General features: G+C 41.0%; 1 protein-coding gene across 6 annotated transcripts in view; it reads right to left on the minus strand.

Moving 5' to 3' along the window:
- Positions 1–17066, minus strand: part of LOC135216328 (rootletin-like) — a 413187-nt gene that overhangs the window by 19533 nt on the left and 376588 nt on the right. For 4 of the 6 annotated variants that reach the window (XM_064251513.1, XM_064251512.1, XM_064251511.1 and 1 more), the window contains 4 exons: positions 8149–8247; positions 7656–7841; positions 2371–2508; positions 904–1059 (listed from right to left, as the gene is read on the minus strand). In XM_064251513.1, the coding sequence (XP_064107583.1) occupies positions 904–1059; positions 2371–2508; positions 7656–7841; positions 8149–8247 (579 nt within the window). Of the gene's footprint in view, positions 1–903; positions 1060–2370; positions 2509–7655; positions 7842–8148; positions 8248–17066 lie in introns of those variants that run through there. The other 2 variants (XM_064251514.1, XR_010314855.1) reach the window with 2 other exon arrangements.

The raw sequence follows: 17066 nt of genomic DNA on the forward strand, positions 1-17066 counted from the left end.
TTTCCTCTGTCAAAATCTCTTATTTAAAATAAGTAAATAAAACAGCTTGGAAGAAGTCTGCACAGAAAAAAAGCAGAGTAAACTATTACAGAACACAAATAGGTATGCTCCTAAGAAATGAAAAGGTCCTCTGCAAATCACAAGAGAATAACAAGGTTAGACAAATGGGTTCGGATGAGTCACAAGTTATGATGGCATTATCCAGACTTCAAGGCTATGGGAATGCCCCACACATTCCCTGCCAAAATTCCCCGTTGATTGTTTGGGAATGTTCATTTTTCTTGTTAAGGTAATTAGCCTTCAGATATATAACTAATTCATATTGCCTCTCATGAAACATGAGTAAGTGATAAGGGAATCTGAATTCATTATGTACCTAAACATCAGTTTTTAGCCTGAAATTCTCAAATGGAATACATAAGGAAATCAGAAATTTCTTAGCTTGCACAAAAAAGTTTCCAGTGCCAAATGGCAATTGTATAAAATCTATAAAATATATGATGAAAGCACATGTGACTATTTACTTTCATTACAGTATACAACACCACACAGTTCAATTTTGAAGCAAATTTTACAGGACTTTACAGGGAAAAGTAATTAATGATTTTTACCTAACATATAAAATTATAATGTACTGTATTACATTCGGTTGCAAAAGACAGCTTATCAAGCCAGTGAGTTACAATTCTTAACTTTCACAGGGCTAGCCTAAAAGATCTGTTCTTAAGAAATAGGACAAAACTATTGCGAAGCAACAATCAACTGAAATGCCTGAACGACAATTATAAAATATTTTTTCTCCCCATTAATGAAAACAATAAGAAGCCAACTAGTTTTTTGTAACTTCAAAAAATAATAAGTTACCTGTTTTATCAACAATTAATGAATTTGTAATCACAGTACCTGAATTTCAGAATCAACTACGCCAGCTGAGATTCTGGGATGTGTGCCAATATTGTGTAATGATTCTGTCATAGACATGCGTACTCTTCGAACATCAGCTGCGACAGCAGAACTACGACTTCGGTACTCCCTTATCTGATCTCTATACTGGGCGATCTGAAATGAATGATCATTTAGTAAAGGCATTAGGGTATGGGTAACAGGAATTATTCTCCCTTTTTGACATTCAGAAGAATAAAACTGCCTGAAATTCATGGTAACCTTGTAAGAATGGCAACATAATATATATAGATGTCTACATTCAAAATTTGGGCCAAATGCCAAGCATTGAGACCTACGATGTCATTCAGCACTGAAAATAATGTTGAAAAACTTGTTATGAGAGGGTGGAAGTTAAGATGAAAGAAAGACAATATGAATGGAGGTAGTATAGTAAAAGGAATGAGTGGGGTTGCAGCTAAGGGCTGAAGGGATGCTGCAAAGAACCTGTAATGCCTACAATGCACTGCATGAGGTACACTAATGGCACTTACCCCCTTATGGAGTCAAACAATGTCTGAAAATATGGTTTCAAGGAATTCATTATCTTGGCAAGATTAAAGACAGAGCTATCTGTCTTTATATGTAACAATGCTAAAGAATGTAATTTTTTGAAAAAGTTTTTCAATACAGACCCATTACATTCACTGTATGATAGTATGTTTCACACGATTCCCATCAACATCACGCACTAGAATAAGAAAAAGGATATAAGCACTATGTTAAATGCCTTCTCAAGAGCCACATATATGAGGTATATAATGTATTTTCTTGGTATATTACTTTTCTTTTAGTTGCCTCAACATAAGAACTACTCATGTTACTGACTTCCCTTAAAGCCAAATAGACAATTTTCATTGTCATAAATTTTTTCACCCTCCTCCCACATCACCTCAAATAGTTTCATAGTACACTATTGCCTTTTCATTATTTTAAACTATTTTTCCACTCATTTGGTCATATCTCTTATATTGTCAGGTTTTAATATATCCTAGTCAACTCACTGGTAACTGCACCTGGTGCTTTCAATTAATCACTTGTCATTCTAGATGGCATAAGGGCTCTTCCATTTTCCTAACTATTCCTAGGAAATTTAAGAATAAACAGATGAAATTACCAAAGTATTATTTACTGTGGCAATGCTGCATTAATAAAACTAAACTTTCAAAAGTGTAGAAGCAAAATCCTTATTAGAAATATTCCACAATCTCCTATTTGAAATGGCCAAACATCAATGCTGCAAGTTTGCACATTATACCAAGATCACTTTTTTTCATATACTGCCTAACTATTTACATTAACTTTTAACTTTGGAACATCTCTGGTATAAAATGTAATTACGTATTAATATACGAAAATCAAAATAGATGAAATTTAGTATCACACATTAGACTTCTTTATCTGTCAGTCAGATAATAGTTACTGTACCTGTTGTTCAAGCGAATGAATTCTCAGTTCACAACGCTCCTTCTCTTGTCTGAGGGCTTCCAACTGGTTAGTCAGCCGACGAATCTTTTCACTGTCAATCTGTCTCTCTCGGCGATGGTCGCTGCTCATCTCCAAAGTCTGAATGAATAAGTAAACAATGAAAAATTATTTGCTTGTCTTTCAAGAAAGTTTATCACTGAATTTTTTTTTATTTAAAATGAAGAGAGAGCCTAATATTATTCCACTTTATAGACAGCAATGGAAAATTGGAAGTTACTTAGATTTACTGAACGTATACTATTTTCATATACAGTGGTACCTCGAGATACGAAATTAATCCGTTCCGAGGCGGCCTTCGTATAATGAGTTTTTCGTATCTTGGAACACATTTTACATGTAAAATGGCTAATCCGTTCCAAGGCGGCCTTCGTATAATGAGTTTTTTGTATCTTGGAACACATTTTACATGTAAAATGGCTAATCCGTTCCAAGCCCTCAAAACACACCCCATTAAATTTCATAATAAAGCTAAATTGACCTATAAACAATGAAAAACTACAACAATTTGGACCATTCAATACCTAAATTAAGAATAAAAATCCAAAACCTGTAAATAAAGTGTATATTAGTGTACAAGAAATACATTACTACTGTAACGTAAAATGTGGAAGCTTACCTTTCGAGTGAGGCTATCTCCAATAGTGGCGGCAGAGGAGGAGGAGGACAAACGGCAGATAACGTACGTACATACGTACACTTAACTTTACGAAAACACATAAAAAATTTAAGGAAAACTATAAAACTAAAATTTACGAAACACCTTAACAAAACTGTAACACTTAACTTACAAAAATCTAGAATTACGTAAAAAAAATTTTATTTGTTTTTATTTTTAACTTTTTTTTTTTACTTTTACGTAGCTGTTTTTTTTTTTTTTTTTTTTTTTTTTTTACAGAATTTCAACTTCATCACCACTTTCAACGTTCTGTTTTTCATCACTTGGTTCTTCCTTTTTGCTTTCAACTTTCTGTTTTTTATCACTTGGTTCTTCCTTTTTGCTTACTCCTGCTAATGCTGAAGGCCTCTTTAAAAAATAACGATCTAAGGAAGATTGCTTCTGCCTACTTTTCACAATGTTCCTGAAACGACTCAGGCAAACGTCATCGAAACTGCGCAAGCATACGACCTGTGTGAGCCTTTTCGGGGTGTCTTTTTTCGATAAACGATTGCACTTTATGAAAAGCGCCTAGAATATCCTTAATTTCTGCCGTTGTCATAGGCTCCTCCTCCTCTTCCTCGTCGCTGCTAGAGAACTCCTCTTGAACGACACTATGTTGCATGGCCTCCAACTCCTTCAGGTCATCCGTCGTAAGCTCCTCTTGGTGCTCCTCGAGAAGATCGTTGATGTCGTCCTTGTCGACGACCAGCACCATGGACTTGCCAAGTGCAACGATCTCGTCAAGATCTGGTTCCAAAACAGTTTCGGGATCGTCAACTGTTTCTGACTCTGCAGCACCAGCTTCGCCCACGTTGAATCCCTCGAAGTCTTGGGCGGATACGGCATCAGGCCAGAGTTTCCTCCACGAGGAATTCAAGGTTCGCCTCGAAACCTCCTGCCAAGCTTGGTCAATGAGTCGGATGCAAATGACGATGTCAAAATGTTCCTTCCAAAATTGACGCAAGGTGAGTTTGTGGTATCGGTGATGTCGAAACATCTCTTGAAAAGATGTTTCGTGTACAGCTTCTTAAAGTTCGCTATCACTTGCTGGTCCATGGGCTGGAGGAGAGGGGTGGTGTTGGGCGGAAGAAAAAGAATCTTAACCCTTAAACGCCGACTGGATGTATTTTACGTCAACATTTTTTGTCTCTTGGGTGCCAACTGGACGTATTTTACGTCGACATACAAAAGTTTTTTTAAAAATTCGCGGAAAAATACTTTTAGGCCTACCAGCCGAAAACTCTTGAATCACGGGCCTTGGGGGATGCTGGGAGTTCACGGATCAAGGTGTTTTTTTTTGTTTTACAATCGTTACGTTAGGCGCGGCGCGCAAGCGTGAATTTCTTTCTTGCCGCACTAAAAAGTATGTGACACATCTCGGAAATTATTTCGTCACTTTGACATAATTTTTGTACCATTTCAAATTAAATGGAGTATTATATATGAAAATGTGCGCATTTTTATGTAGAATACAACAAAAAAATACTCATGATTGTAGCTTTTATCAGTTTTGAGATATTTTCATATAAATAACGATAAGTGCCAAAATTTCAACCTTCGGTCAACTTTGACTCTACCGAAATGGTCGAAAAACGCAATTGTTAGCTAAACGCATATATTCTAGTAATATTCAAGCATTTACCTTCATTTTGCAACAAATTGGAAGTCTCTAGCACAATATTTTGATTTATTTTGAATTTATGAAAAAAATAACATTTTCTTTACGTCCGCGCGGTAACTCTTCCGAAAAAATCATACGTGCGATTGTGGTAATGTTTGCACAATTTTAAATTAGCCATTACATAAAGTTTTATATATGAAAATGTGCACAATTTCATGTAGAATACAACAAAAAATAATTGAAGGTTGTAGCTTTTCTCATTTTTGAAATATTTGCATATAAATCACGATTAATAGAAAAAAAACCACGTTTGGTCAACTTTGACTCTACCGAAATGGTAGAAAAACGCAATTGTAAGCTAAAACTCTTACAGTCTAGTAATATTCAGTCATTTATCTTCATCTTGAAACAAATTTGAAGTCTCTAGCACAATATTTAGATTTATGGTGAATTTAAAAAAAAAAACTTTCCTTCCCTCCGCGCGCGGATTCTCCGCCACAAATCTCCGAAATGCGTACGTCCCATTCTCGGAATATTTGCTCCATTTCATATTAGGCATTTCATAGAGTTTTATATATGAAAATGTGCACAATTTTATGTAGAATAAAACATAAAATATTTGAAGGTTGTAGCTTTTCTTCTTTCCGAAATAATTGCATATAAAAAAATATATATAAAAAAATTCGACATTCGGTCAACTTTAACTCGTCAGATATGGTCGAAAACTGAATTTGTAAGCTAATATTCTTACAGTATAGTAATATTCAATCATTTCTCTTCATTTTGAAAGAAATTGGAAGTCTCTAGGACAATATTTAGATTTATGGTGAATTTTTGAAAAAAATATTTGTTTACGTCCGCGCGTTACGAATTCATGCATTATTTTGTGATAATATTTTCTGTGTTGCTTTTATCGTTTTACAATGTGTTATATACCAAAACGATCGCAATTTAATGTACATTACAACGAAAAAAAAGTAACTTGTTACCTTTAACCGTTTCAATTTGAATACAATTATATATGAAATTTCGTTTTTGCACTATCATATATCGCATTATTTATATATGATAATGATCATTTTTTTCATTTCTGATGGTTGCATACTAAACTTCAGCCAATGACAAAAAAAAAAGGAGCCAAAAATGAAATCTTAATCTTGAAAACTAAGCGCGCTGTGATTTTTTGAAAAAAATATTTTTTCCGCTTCCGCGCTCACTCTGAAACACCTCCGGCACACGGGAGACATTTTTTTTTTTACCGCTTCGGCGTTTAAGGGTTAACGAAGGAATACTCCGCTACGATATCTTCCTCGAGGCCAGGAGGGTGGGGAGGGGCATTGTCCAACACCAGCAGACATTTCAGGGGGAGGCGCTTCTCTTGCAAAAAACTCTTCACAGTCGGGGCGAAACACAGATTTACCCACTCAGTGAACAAAAGCCTCGTTACCCAGGCTTTTGCATTAGCCCTCCACATCACTGGAAGCTTCTCCTTCAACACTTTGTGGGCCTTGAAGGCTCGAGGAGTCTCGGAGTGATACACCAGTAGGGGCTTCACCTTGCAATCCCCACTGGCGTTCGAACAAAGTGCGAGCGTAAGCCTGTCTTTCATAGGCTTATGCCCGGGGTAGCTTCTTCTCTTCCTCCGTGATGTATGTCCGACGAGGCATTTTTTTCCAAAAAAGGCCAGTCTCATCACAGTTGAAGACTTGCTGAGAACTGTAGCCTTCCTTGGTCATCATCTTGTCGAACGTATTTTTAAAGGCTTCGGCCGCTTTCGTGTCCGAGCTGGCAGCCTCCCCATGACGCACCACCGAATGGATACCAGTCCGTTTACGGAATTTCTTGAACCAGCCATGCGAAGCCTTGAACTCTGGGGTTGGCGTTGAAGTCCCTTCCCCTCCGTTGTCTTCCGCCTGCGCAATCAAATCGCCGAAAATAGCACTGGCCTTGTGAGCGATTGCCGTCTCCGTTACTGTATCGCCAGCGATTTCTTTGTCTTTTATCCAGATGAGGAGCAGCCGTTCCATCTCGTCGTGCACATGGCTCCTCTTGCTGGACAAAATAGTGATGCCCTTCGACGGTGTAGTTGCTTTGATGGCATCCTTCTGTTTAAGGATGGTGCCTATTGTCGAAGGATTACGGCCGTATTCCTTTGCGATCACACTCAATCGCATACCAGCTTCATACTTCTTTATGATCTCCATCTTTGTCTCCAAAGAGAGCATGCGCTTCTTTCAGTAAATTTCAACTTTCTTGGGACCCATGACTACGTTAATTTACGTAAAGTTACACAATACAGTCTTCGCACAACACGATAATATGTACTGCAACGAAATCACTAACGAATTTACGTTACTAAACGAAATCTTTGGAGCGAACGAATGCCGATTGCGTACGGTAAAGTTTCGGGTGCGGAGTGGCCGAGCTAAGGCACGCCAACACGTACGTATAGAAGATGCATGATGGGAGGGATGCTGTCCAATTAGAGAGAAGGATCTCATGGCTTGGCTAGCATCAGGAACCAATGGGAGAGCAGGAGGATGGTGGCGAGTCTACTATAACTAAGATGGCGGCGTGCGGCGCGAGTTTCAAAATGTTATGGGGCGAATCTCGGACTTTCAGAAACCTTTCGTATCTTGAAAACTTTTCGTATGTAGAGCAATAAAATTTTTCATCTTTGCTTTCGTAACTTGGATTTTTCGTAAGTTGAGCCTTTCGTATCTCGAGGTACTACTGTACTATGTACGTGTACGTGTACTGTTATTCTTTTGTTAACGTCACAACACAGCATCAGCAACATGTTACATCTCATTAACATCTAAAATGTTTACTATACAATAACTACTACTGTAAGAGGTGAAACATACAAGTATTCGTACTCACTCAGAGCAAAATCTGGTAAGAACCTTAAATGTATCTTTGGGAGCTATCAAATAAATCTCCTACCTCCTTCAAATGTTTCTGCTGTAGATCAGTCCTTGAGGTTTCTAGGTCGTCAATCTTTCTGCGCAGCTCCATGTTCTCAACACGAAGAGCGCTGATATTAGAGTCGTGCACAGACTGTTCAGACCCACTCAGAATCACTGTGTCGGAACGATGGTGGTCCGGACGATCATGACGATCTTGTTCATACTAAGGATGATCAAAGTAGAGCGTTATTTTCCAACTAGACTGTTAAACAAGTAACCACTTAATTCTGTATTGCGATTCTACTATCAACATGAAAGCATCTACTGCACTGACTCGTATAGAGATCCATTTGGACAGAAATTAGGAATAATACACAAGACCATCAATACAGGAAAAGTCTAAACTACATTACATGAAGCAGAAAAGATTTTTTGTCTTCCTTGTACTACTTATACTGAGTACAAGTAAAAAATAAAATATTGCACCTATAAAACCAATTTGAGCTAATAAAGATGCAAAGCCATCATACCTTTTCCAATATCTTCTTTATATCAGTTTTATCCTTCTCAATCCTATATTCTGTCTTTTCAATATCACGTTTTTCTGCTTCACTTAGGGCCAACTTCCTCTGTTGATGAAGGAGTTTACAGTATAAGGAGAGCAGAGTGAAGTGGCAGGATTCCATTTTTGAAACTTACAAACTGCTTAACCATCACAAGCTATTGCATGTAATTTTTCAACTAGTACAGTAATGTACTTTAAAATGACAGTAACTTTCTGCCGCTCTGACCAGGTTAACTTGGGTCAAATTTATTTTCATTCATGTTATGGTACGTATTTCATTGTTGTTGAGAGCCCTTTTTAATTTTTCTCCATAAAATAATATAATCTCCACAGTGTCCAATAAAAAAAGGCTTATGGTAGAAGTTTAAATATTACAATGACAAAGTTCCAAATGGAAGGAAACTATTTTCTAAGAGTAAATAAAAGGATCACAAATATGGGTTCGGTGATGACATTTTTGTTCAGTTTATTAATAGAAAAGGAAAGTGTTACTGCCTCTCGCATGCACATGGAGTCACTCAATGGTGAACACCCAAATATCCCAAAGAAAGAATTTAAATTCTGTGGGGGAAAATATAACAGACTGGTGGTAAGAATCACAGTAGTACTTGGGAAACAGTCATCACTCTCCTACCTGTGCTATTTCTTCCTGTAGGAACCAAATGAGTGAACCTCAAAAGTCCATTTCTCACATGAGTCTACTAATATTGTGCATAGGACAATTTGGTTCTTGTCATCAATTTAAAAGTATAGCACATGAACTTCAATATGAACACTAAAGATTTTGTTTGTTTTCCTTCCAACACAAGGTGTATGTAGCACAGGTTTCAAGAATCAATGAAAAAAAAGCTACTATTTACATGAAGCAGAGGTATGAACTAATTAATGCATGCAATAAAAACTATTCATCACTTACTCCACAATCGGAATACAAAATAAGCTTAGCAATAGCCTTGATGGTTAAGCAAAGAATATTGGAAATACATGTTCCTAATATGATAGGAGTATTTATACATTACAGTAATATCAATTATTCACATTATGAAAGTTAAAAAAATAAAGGGGAGTAAAATTTTTTGGAAAAATTATATTACTCCTTTATGATAGCAAATGTGTAAGATCTTTTCAACACAGTCTCTCAATTCTAAACTTTAATCAGCAGAGATGAAGTCCTGGAACCTCACTATAAATAAATCATGAAAGCTGGACCAAAAGAAATCATTTATATTTCCACTCATGTTTTTGATAGTCTCCTTAACTGTGTATTAAAATTTAATAAAGCAAAATTATGGACATTCCAGAACTAAGTACCTTGCATCTGTTGCAATACTTATGTGACAAACAAAATTCTTTCTTTACAATCATATTTCAAAGATCCTTTTTGTTCAACACAAAATTGTGAGAATATATAAAATATTTCAAATACATGTACTGCATTTCAGGAATAATGTTCGATTACTGATGGCTATAAAAAATAAGAAAAAACTACTGTATCTATTATGTACAACTTCAGTTTCTAACAAGCAACTTAAATTTGATTCATGAGTGAAGGAGAACCTAGAAGGTTAAAAGAAAAATATACAGTAGAGTAGTACATATGTTAAAAATAAGCTAAAGATATATAATACAAACAACCATAGTCACGCAATAATTTTGTAGAAACTGAAAGTAAATGTGAAGGCTGCCTAATATCCTGTGCCTTTTACAATGAAATAATTACTGTATATTTGTAATAGCAGTGCTTGGATAGGTATCACCAATTATCAACACTAAGTCTACCAAAGAGTTGGCAAATTGACCGAATCTTAGGTACATACAGTAGGAGGCGTCAGTAAGTATAGCAACTATTGCTGCATGGAAGTTGCAACACAGCTGTTTCTATACTACTTAAAATTATCAAGCAACTGCCCTAAAAACACATGCAATACAAAAATATTCAGTTAACTAAAAAAGTTTGTGTATAGTATACAAAAATATCAATACGTATCTAAAAAAAACTTTTATTAAATGCAATCACAAGCCAACATGTACATTTAGTCATTATTTTCCTTGGCAGTTCATATGAAGCTAACAATTAGAAGGAATGGAATATGCAAATTCAATAAAAATAATCTGTATTTTTCCAAAATATCAAACTATTACATAATACTAATGGTCTTAATATTTTGCAGTGTTAGACTGAGATTGCTAGACACATCAATTTTCCTTGAGTTCCACAACCTTAATCAGCGTTGCAAAAAAATCTAAGCAACTGTGTAAAGAATTACTGTTTTTGCAACATTTTTTTGTGCTTTATGATCATCTTCATTTTTGAGAATTACCTACTTTCCTTTCTTTGCAAATATGATAGCAAATAATGCAACAGTTTTTTTTTTATATTTTATTTGATTTTATTCCAGCCAATCATCATTTAATACCAGTTGAATTTGCAGTTTATGAATTTTTTGACTAAATATTTACTGGAACAAACTGGAAGTACATTTTAAATTTTGCATCTTTTATGCAAGCTTTCATGTATTCCTTCATATTAAATTTCTTTAGTTTGCATTCCCTCTTATCTCTTATATTTAGGTTTCTTTTCTGGGCTCAGCTCGTGTCGCTGCGCGAAATATCCTTTAATCTATTATTTCTAGGGTAAATGTACTAACACATACCAGAGAATAAATAAAATAAAGAAAAGGTCAGTATAACTGACGTCGCTCACCCCTCCAAGAGGGTGTCGGTATGAACACTAGCGAGTGAGACCACTACCACGACGCCAAATACCAATAGAAATCTCCCACAACAAAAAACCCCCTCCATGAGGAGAGCCGACCCACAGAGTGAGCAGCTCGTACTACTACTACTCCATCCCATGCTGCCGACTGCTGCGCCTCTGGTGGCCATCCTTTTCAGTTAGCGCACACGAGTCACACGTGATAATTTTCTCTCTGTGTTTTTTGTGCCCTTTCGTTGGATTTATCTATGATGGAGCGTGCAGCTATTGCAGCAGCTAAGTTAAGTACTCAGTATTTATGGTTAGTTGGTTTTTTCCGGCCCTCAGTCAGTATTTGCCGTTTTTTAGGTATAAATACGAACTCGGGGTCGGAAGCATGGCAGCATGGTTCTGCCGCGTGGTGGGTTCGTTCTCGGTCTCCCATACCTATAACATCCCCTTATCTATATACAGCTCTATATTTTATTATCCATTTTACTTAGGGTACTGTCTACTCAGGTTTTGTCATGGCATGCATGTCTTTTACCTTATGTAGGCTTCTTCTTTCCAGACCCCTAGTCCCAGGCTCTTAGTATCGGCCTCTGACTAGCTTTGAGTGGTAGACTTCCTTCGGGTTAGTCGTACACTCCTGGATTTTTTCTCCTACTATATTGTTTTCTTTCTTTTTATTTTATTTTATTATACCATGTATTTTGTTGTGGCTAGGTTAGTTAGGCGTCTGGCTTAGCCTAGGTCCTGGCTCCTTGAGCCTATGCTACCGCTCATCAGTTCGGTTGCTTCCCTATACCTCTTCTCTGATCAGTCGGTTTTGGCCCAGTAGGTCCTCCATGCTACCGCTTTTCAGTTCAGTTGCTTCCCGTTAGCATCTCTCCTGATCAGTTGTTGGTCTAGGGCTTAGTTGTCTTATTTTAGTCTTACCGCCTCGTGGTCACTACGCGATCACGAGAAGCCAGGACACGCCTGCCCAGTCCCCTTTCCCCCTCCCCCTCCTCCCGCTCTTCCATAGAGTCGGGGGAGGGTGGGTCGGTCTGCCCACGCTCGCTCCACATACACCGAGCATGCCTCCCTCTCTCCCCCCAGGCGGAGGGGCCGGGGCCAGGGGAGACGGGGACAGACCCAGACTGGACGCGACCCTCTCCGGCTTCTCGGTCCGGCCCGTGGTGAAGTGGTGGGGGTGGTACTGGCCTTTCCCCCCATCCGTTGCTTCCTTGTCGCTCCGGTTCGCTCGAGCCTGTATGTCCTCCTCGCTCTTCCCGACCGCTTGCTAGGACTCCTTTCCTGATCGGAGTCCTGGCATCCAGCGGGAAGATGTTAGTCCACCCAGTAGAGTGGACCGGAACATACAGTGGGTCCCTGCTAACCTTACCGCATTGGCTGAGTTTACTAACTCCGCTACGCACTGGACTTGGTCCGGTTCGTTTGAGTTTTAGGTTTAAGCGTTATTAGATTAACTATAAGTTATCTTAAGTACCTTAAACCTTTTTCCCCCCTCCCTACATGTCTTACCGGATATCTCCGGGATTATAGCCTATTCAGGCGAGGCAGGGGGGGGTTATGCCCAAATTTTTTCCGAGCTCCGGCATGCAACGGAGTTCTTCTGGTCCTTTAGCCTGTAAGTGTTATTCTTTAAGATACTCATGTATCTTCCCACTTACAGGCCACCAACTGTGAGCATCCGGGATGCGCCGCCACACTTCAGGACATGTGGACACGAAGTTTGCCGTCCCATGCTCCATGCGCGACGCTGCACGGGGACATCCAGGTCTGGTACCATGAGACGTGTACCATATGTTACGATCTGGTGAGCCAGCTTTTAGAAGGGGTGAGTATCCCATCTCCGGTAGCTGCTCCGCTTCTGTTTTAGTGCTTAAGTTTTCATCATCCACTTTAACTTAAGGCATCTAAGTTTAAGTTATATTTTAAGTTTAGTTTTAAGTGATTCTTAAATCTAATCTACGCCCTCTCTTCCAGGCGCCGGCAGTGAAAGAATACCGCACTGGCAACCCTGCGGGCCTGGGTCGGCGTTTTGTGGGAATAACGCCGCCAAGGGTATGCCCTACATCTTGAGAAAGCGGTTGGCGCCTGTTAATCTTCCCCGGAGGCAAGGCGACAGGATACGTCGACCCAGTAGAGGCGGCCCCTACTATCGCCTTCATCCAACAACAGCTGGCTGCCTCATTAACTGATCAGACCAGGATATCTCCACGACGTCGCGACTTTAGATATTAATGTGGAACCTATGGTAGGTGTAGACGACCTGTTGGTCGAGGTAAGTAGGGTGGACACCCAAGGGTCACCCTTGGGTGTAACTGTTTCTTCTACTCCTGCAACCTCTCCATCCTTCCAAGGCTTTACAGGTGATGAATTATATACTCCTCCTGACTCTTCGGTTAGACCTAAGGTCAAGGGTCAAGCAGTTGAAATCCTTGACTAAGACGTTGTCGTCGTCTAAGAAGTCGACTTCGGCGTCATCCTCCTCACGTAGTCTCCGGCTGCGAATCCCGGAGCAGACAGGTCTAAAGCTTCTAGCTCCGGCTCTAAGTCCTCGAGGAGTAAATCCTCCAGAGAGAGATCTGCGCACCCCGGCAGAGTCACCAGTTCCGCTACCCTTGGTTCCGATTCAGAGCCACCCCTCCACCTCCGCAGCAGCTCGGACCTTGGACTCCAATGCTGGCCTGTTGCAACAGGTGGGCGACCTGGTGGGGTCCCTAAAGAGTAGCATGGAACAAATGATCTCTCGTCTGTCGGATAGGATTACTTCCCAAGACTCCATTATAGCCGGCTGAGAGAAGCCCCTCTAGCCTCTCCTCCACTTTCCAATACGAGTGGAACTCAGCTTCCTCCGTATGACTCGCTACCTCCGTTCTCGATGAACAATCCATGGAGAGTAGCGTCATACGCCCCCTTCCAAGACGGTCTCATTTCCATACCGGAATTCGGAACTCGAAGGATAGAGGACTTCGAGTTCTTCCCGGAAGACCTCCAGCCTCCGTTCATAGGCTACGCAAGGCTTACAGCTTCAGCCATGGTTAGGGATGATAGGGTACCAAAGGAGACAGTCCTCTATTCACGAGACCAGGCTCAGAGAGAATGGCTCAGAGGTGTTTAGAGGACATGGATTGTTCTAATACCAGGATACAACCTTTCAAGAGTCCCTTTACCATTTTCACAATGGATGAGAGTACCCCGCTCCCGTTCCTGACAAAGATCGCGAGGTCTACCATCCCAGCGGCCCAGAAGGGGGAACCCATGCCTCAATTGAAGGAAGCAGATCCCACATCTCCGTTGCTCCCCTCAGCCTAGAATTGTGGGAGGACTTGCCAAACACCTTCTCAGCTGGCAAACTCAAACCGGACTGTGCTATGGAGCAGTTTGGTGAAAAGCTACCCAGGCTCCCAGATGGCCTTATTCAGGCTGAGTTTTGACGCGAAATCGCGATTAGCCAGATCAATTAACTCTATGGCTATGTCCGAGGTAGCAACCATAGCTTATGGCTCAGAACCGCTTTTTAAGCTCATGACCAAAGCCCTGACTCAAACGGTACAGTCGGATATGTTTGAGTTTGCCACTGCTAGAACGAATTGTAGGAAGCATGTCCTACAAGAGGCAACCATTCGACATGAGCCGAATAGTTACTCTCGTCTAACATCTGGGGAGCAGATCTCTTCCCAGAAGCTATGGTGAAGGAAGTCCAGTCAGAGGCTACGAGGCTGAACCAGAGCCTTAAGGACCGTTGGGGCCTTACGGCTAAGAGGAGACAAGACCTAACACCTAAAGGTAAGGGACAGAGGAAACCTAGGCGTTTCCATCCTTACCAGAAAAAAGCAGCCACGCTGTCCTCAGCAAGTTCCAGCGTGCCCTTAGTGCAAACAGCCCAACCTTCCACCTCTAAGGCTCAATCACAGCCAATTTTATGTGATATCCCCTCAGCCTCAGCCCTCCACCTCTTACGCCATCTCTCCAGCTTACAATCAAGCCTTCGAGAGTCAAGCTTCACAGAAGTATGACCGCTCGGGTAAGGGAGGCAGAGGTAAGCGTTCCTTTCGTGGGAGAGGATCGGGAGGCCCCTTTAACAGGGGAAAGCACTTCAGAGGAGGCCGAGGCGGTTACCAGAAACCAATGAAGAACTTCAGGTAGGAGGGAGGCTGTTTCACTTTGCGCCACCGGTGGAACTTCAGCGAATGGGCTCAGAGCATAGTGTCAAAAGGCCTGGGGTTGGAGCTGGTTGACGAAAACCCACCTCCATCCAGACCTTTCCGTCAACTTCCTTCCAAGAATTGACAGAGTACGCAGAGGACCTCCTTCAGAAAGGAGCTATAGCGAGAGTCAAGAGATTAAAATTTCAAGGTCGCTTGTTCAGCGTGCCAAAGAAAGGCTCACAAAAAAGAAGGTAATCTTAGACTTGTCCCGCTTAAACTTAGCCATCCGCTGCGACAAGTTCAAGATGCTCACGATCCTCACAGGTGCGGACCTTACTTCCCCGTGGGGCCGTCACCACCTCTATCGATCTTACAGACGCTACTATCATATCCCTATTGCAAGACACTTCCGTTCCGTTATCTGGGTTTCAGATAGGAGACCAGGCATTCTCCTTCAAGGTAGTTCCCTTCGGACTCAACGTGGCACCCAGGGTGTTCACGAAACTAGCGGAAGCGGTAGTGCAACAACTCAGATCACAAGGGATTATGGTAGTAGCGTATCTCGACGATTGGTTGATCTGGGCTTCAACAGTCGAGGAATGCAACAAGAGCTACACTGAAAGTGATTCAGTTCCTGGAATATCTAGGCTTCAGATAAACAGGACCAAGTCAAGACTCACTCCAGAGTCAGACTTTCAGTGGCTGGGCATTCAATGGAATCTATCCTCCCATACTCTGTCCGATTCCATCAACCAAAAGGAAAGAAATAGCGAAGTCAGTCAAGCAATTTCTAAGTCACAAACTGGCGTCAAGGAGAGCTCAGGAGAGGATCCTGGGTTCTCTCCAGTTTGCATCAGTGACGAACGTCTTAATGAAAGCCAAACTGAAAGACCTAACCAGAATCTGGCGCTCACGAGCAAATGTCAGGGCCGGGAGGGAAACTATCCTCAGTCCCTCTGATTCTAAAGAATCGTCTTCGGCCGTGGGCGAAAGTCAAGAATTTGTCAGTGTCAGTACCCCTTCAGTTCCCTCCACCAGGGATTACCATCCACACAGACGCGTCCTTAAGCGGTTGGGGAGGGTATTCACGGTCCAAAAGGTTCAAGGAACTTGGTCACCTCAGTTCAGTCAGTTCCATATAAACGTACTGGAGGCAATGGCAGTGTTCTTGACTCTAAAAAGGTTGCGCCCACCAAAGTACTCCCACATAAAGCTAGTTCTGGACAGCGCAGTGGTAGTACATTGTATAAACAGAGGAGGCTCCAAGTCACGTCATCTAAATCATGTGATGGTAGCCATCTTCTCTCCCTGGCAGACAAGTTCAGTTGGCATCTCTCCTCCACTCACATAGCTGGAGTGAGAAACGTCATAGCAGACGCGTTATCCCCGATCAGTGCCCCTAGAGTCGAATGGTCACTGGACAACAGTTCGTTCCAATGGATCCTTCAAAGAGTCCCAGGGCTACAGGTGGATCTCTTCGCATCTCAAGCGAATCACAAACTTCCCTGTTATGTAGCCCCCAACCTGGACCCTCTGGCCTATGCCACGGACGCCCTGGCTCTAGACTGGAACAACTGGAAGAAGATTTATGTCTTTCCCCAGTGAATCTTCTTATGAAAGTTTTAAACAAACTCAGGACGTTCAAGGGTCAAGTGGCTCTAGTAGCCCCAGACTGGCCGAAGAGCAATTGGTATCCCCTAATTCTGGAGCTGGGGCCTTCGTCCTCTTCGGATCCCCAATCCCAAGCTCTCCCAGTCAGTACAAACGAAGACTGTGTTCGCTTCCTCAGGGATTCTCAAAACCCTAACTTTATGGATTTCATGAAGTTTGCGGCAAAAAGAGATGCGAATATTGACCCTCAGAATATTCTCTTCTTGGAATCCGATAAAAGGGATTCAACTTTGAGACAGTACGATGCTGCTGTCAAAAAGTTAGCAATCTTCCTGAGAGAATCTGATATTAGAATCATGACAGTTAATTCAGCTATATCCTTTTTCAGATCCTTATTTGAAAAAGGTTTAGCAGCTA

Source organism: Macrobrachium nipponense, chromosome 6, assembly GCF_015104395.2.
Source record: "Macrobrachium nipponense isolate FS-2020 chromosome 6, ASM1510439v2, whole genome shotgun sequence".
In the NCBI taxonomy this organism is placed as follows: domain Eukaryota; kingdom Metazoa; phylum Arthropoda; class Malacostraca; order Decapoda; family Palaemonidae; genus Macrobrachium; species Macrobrachium nipponense.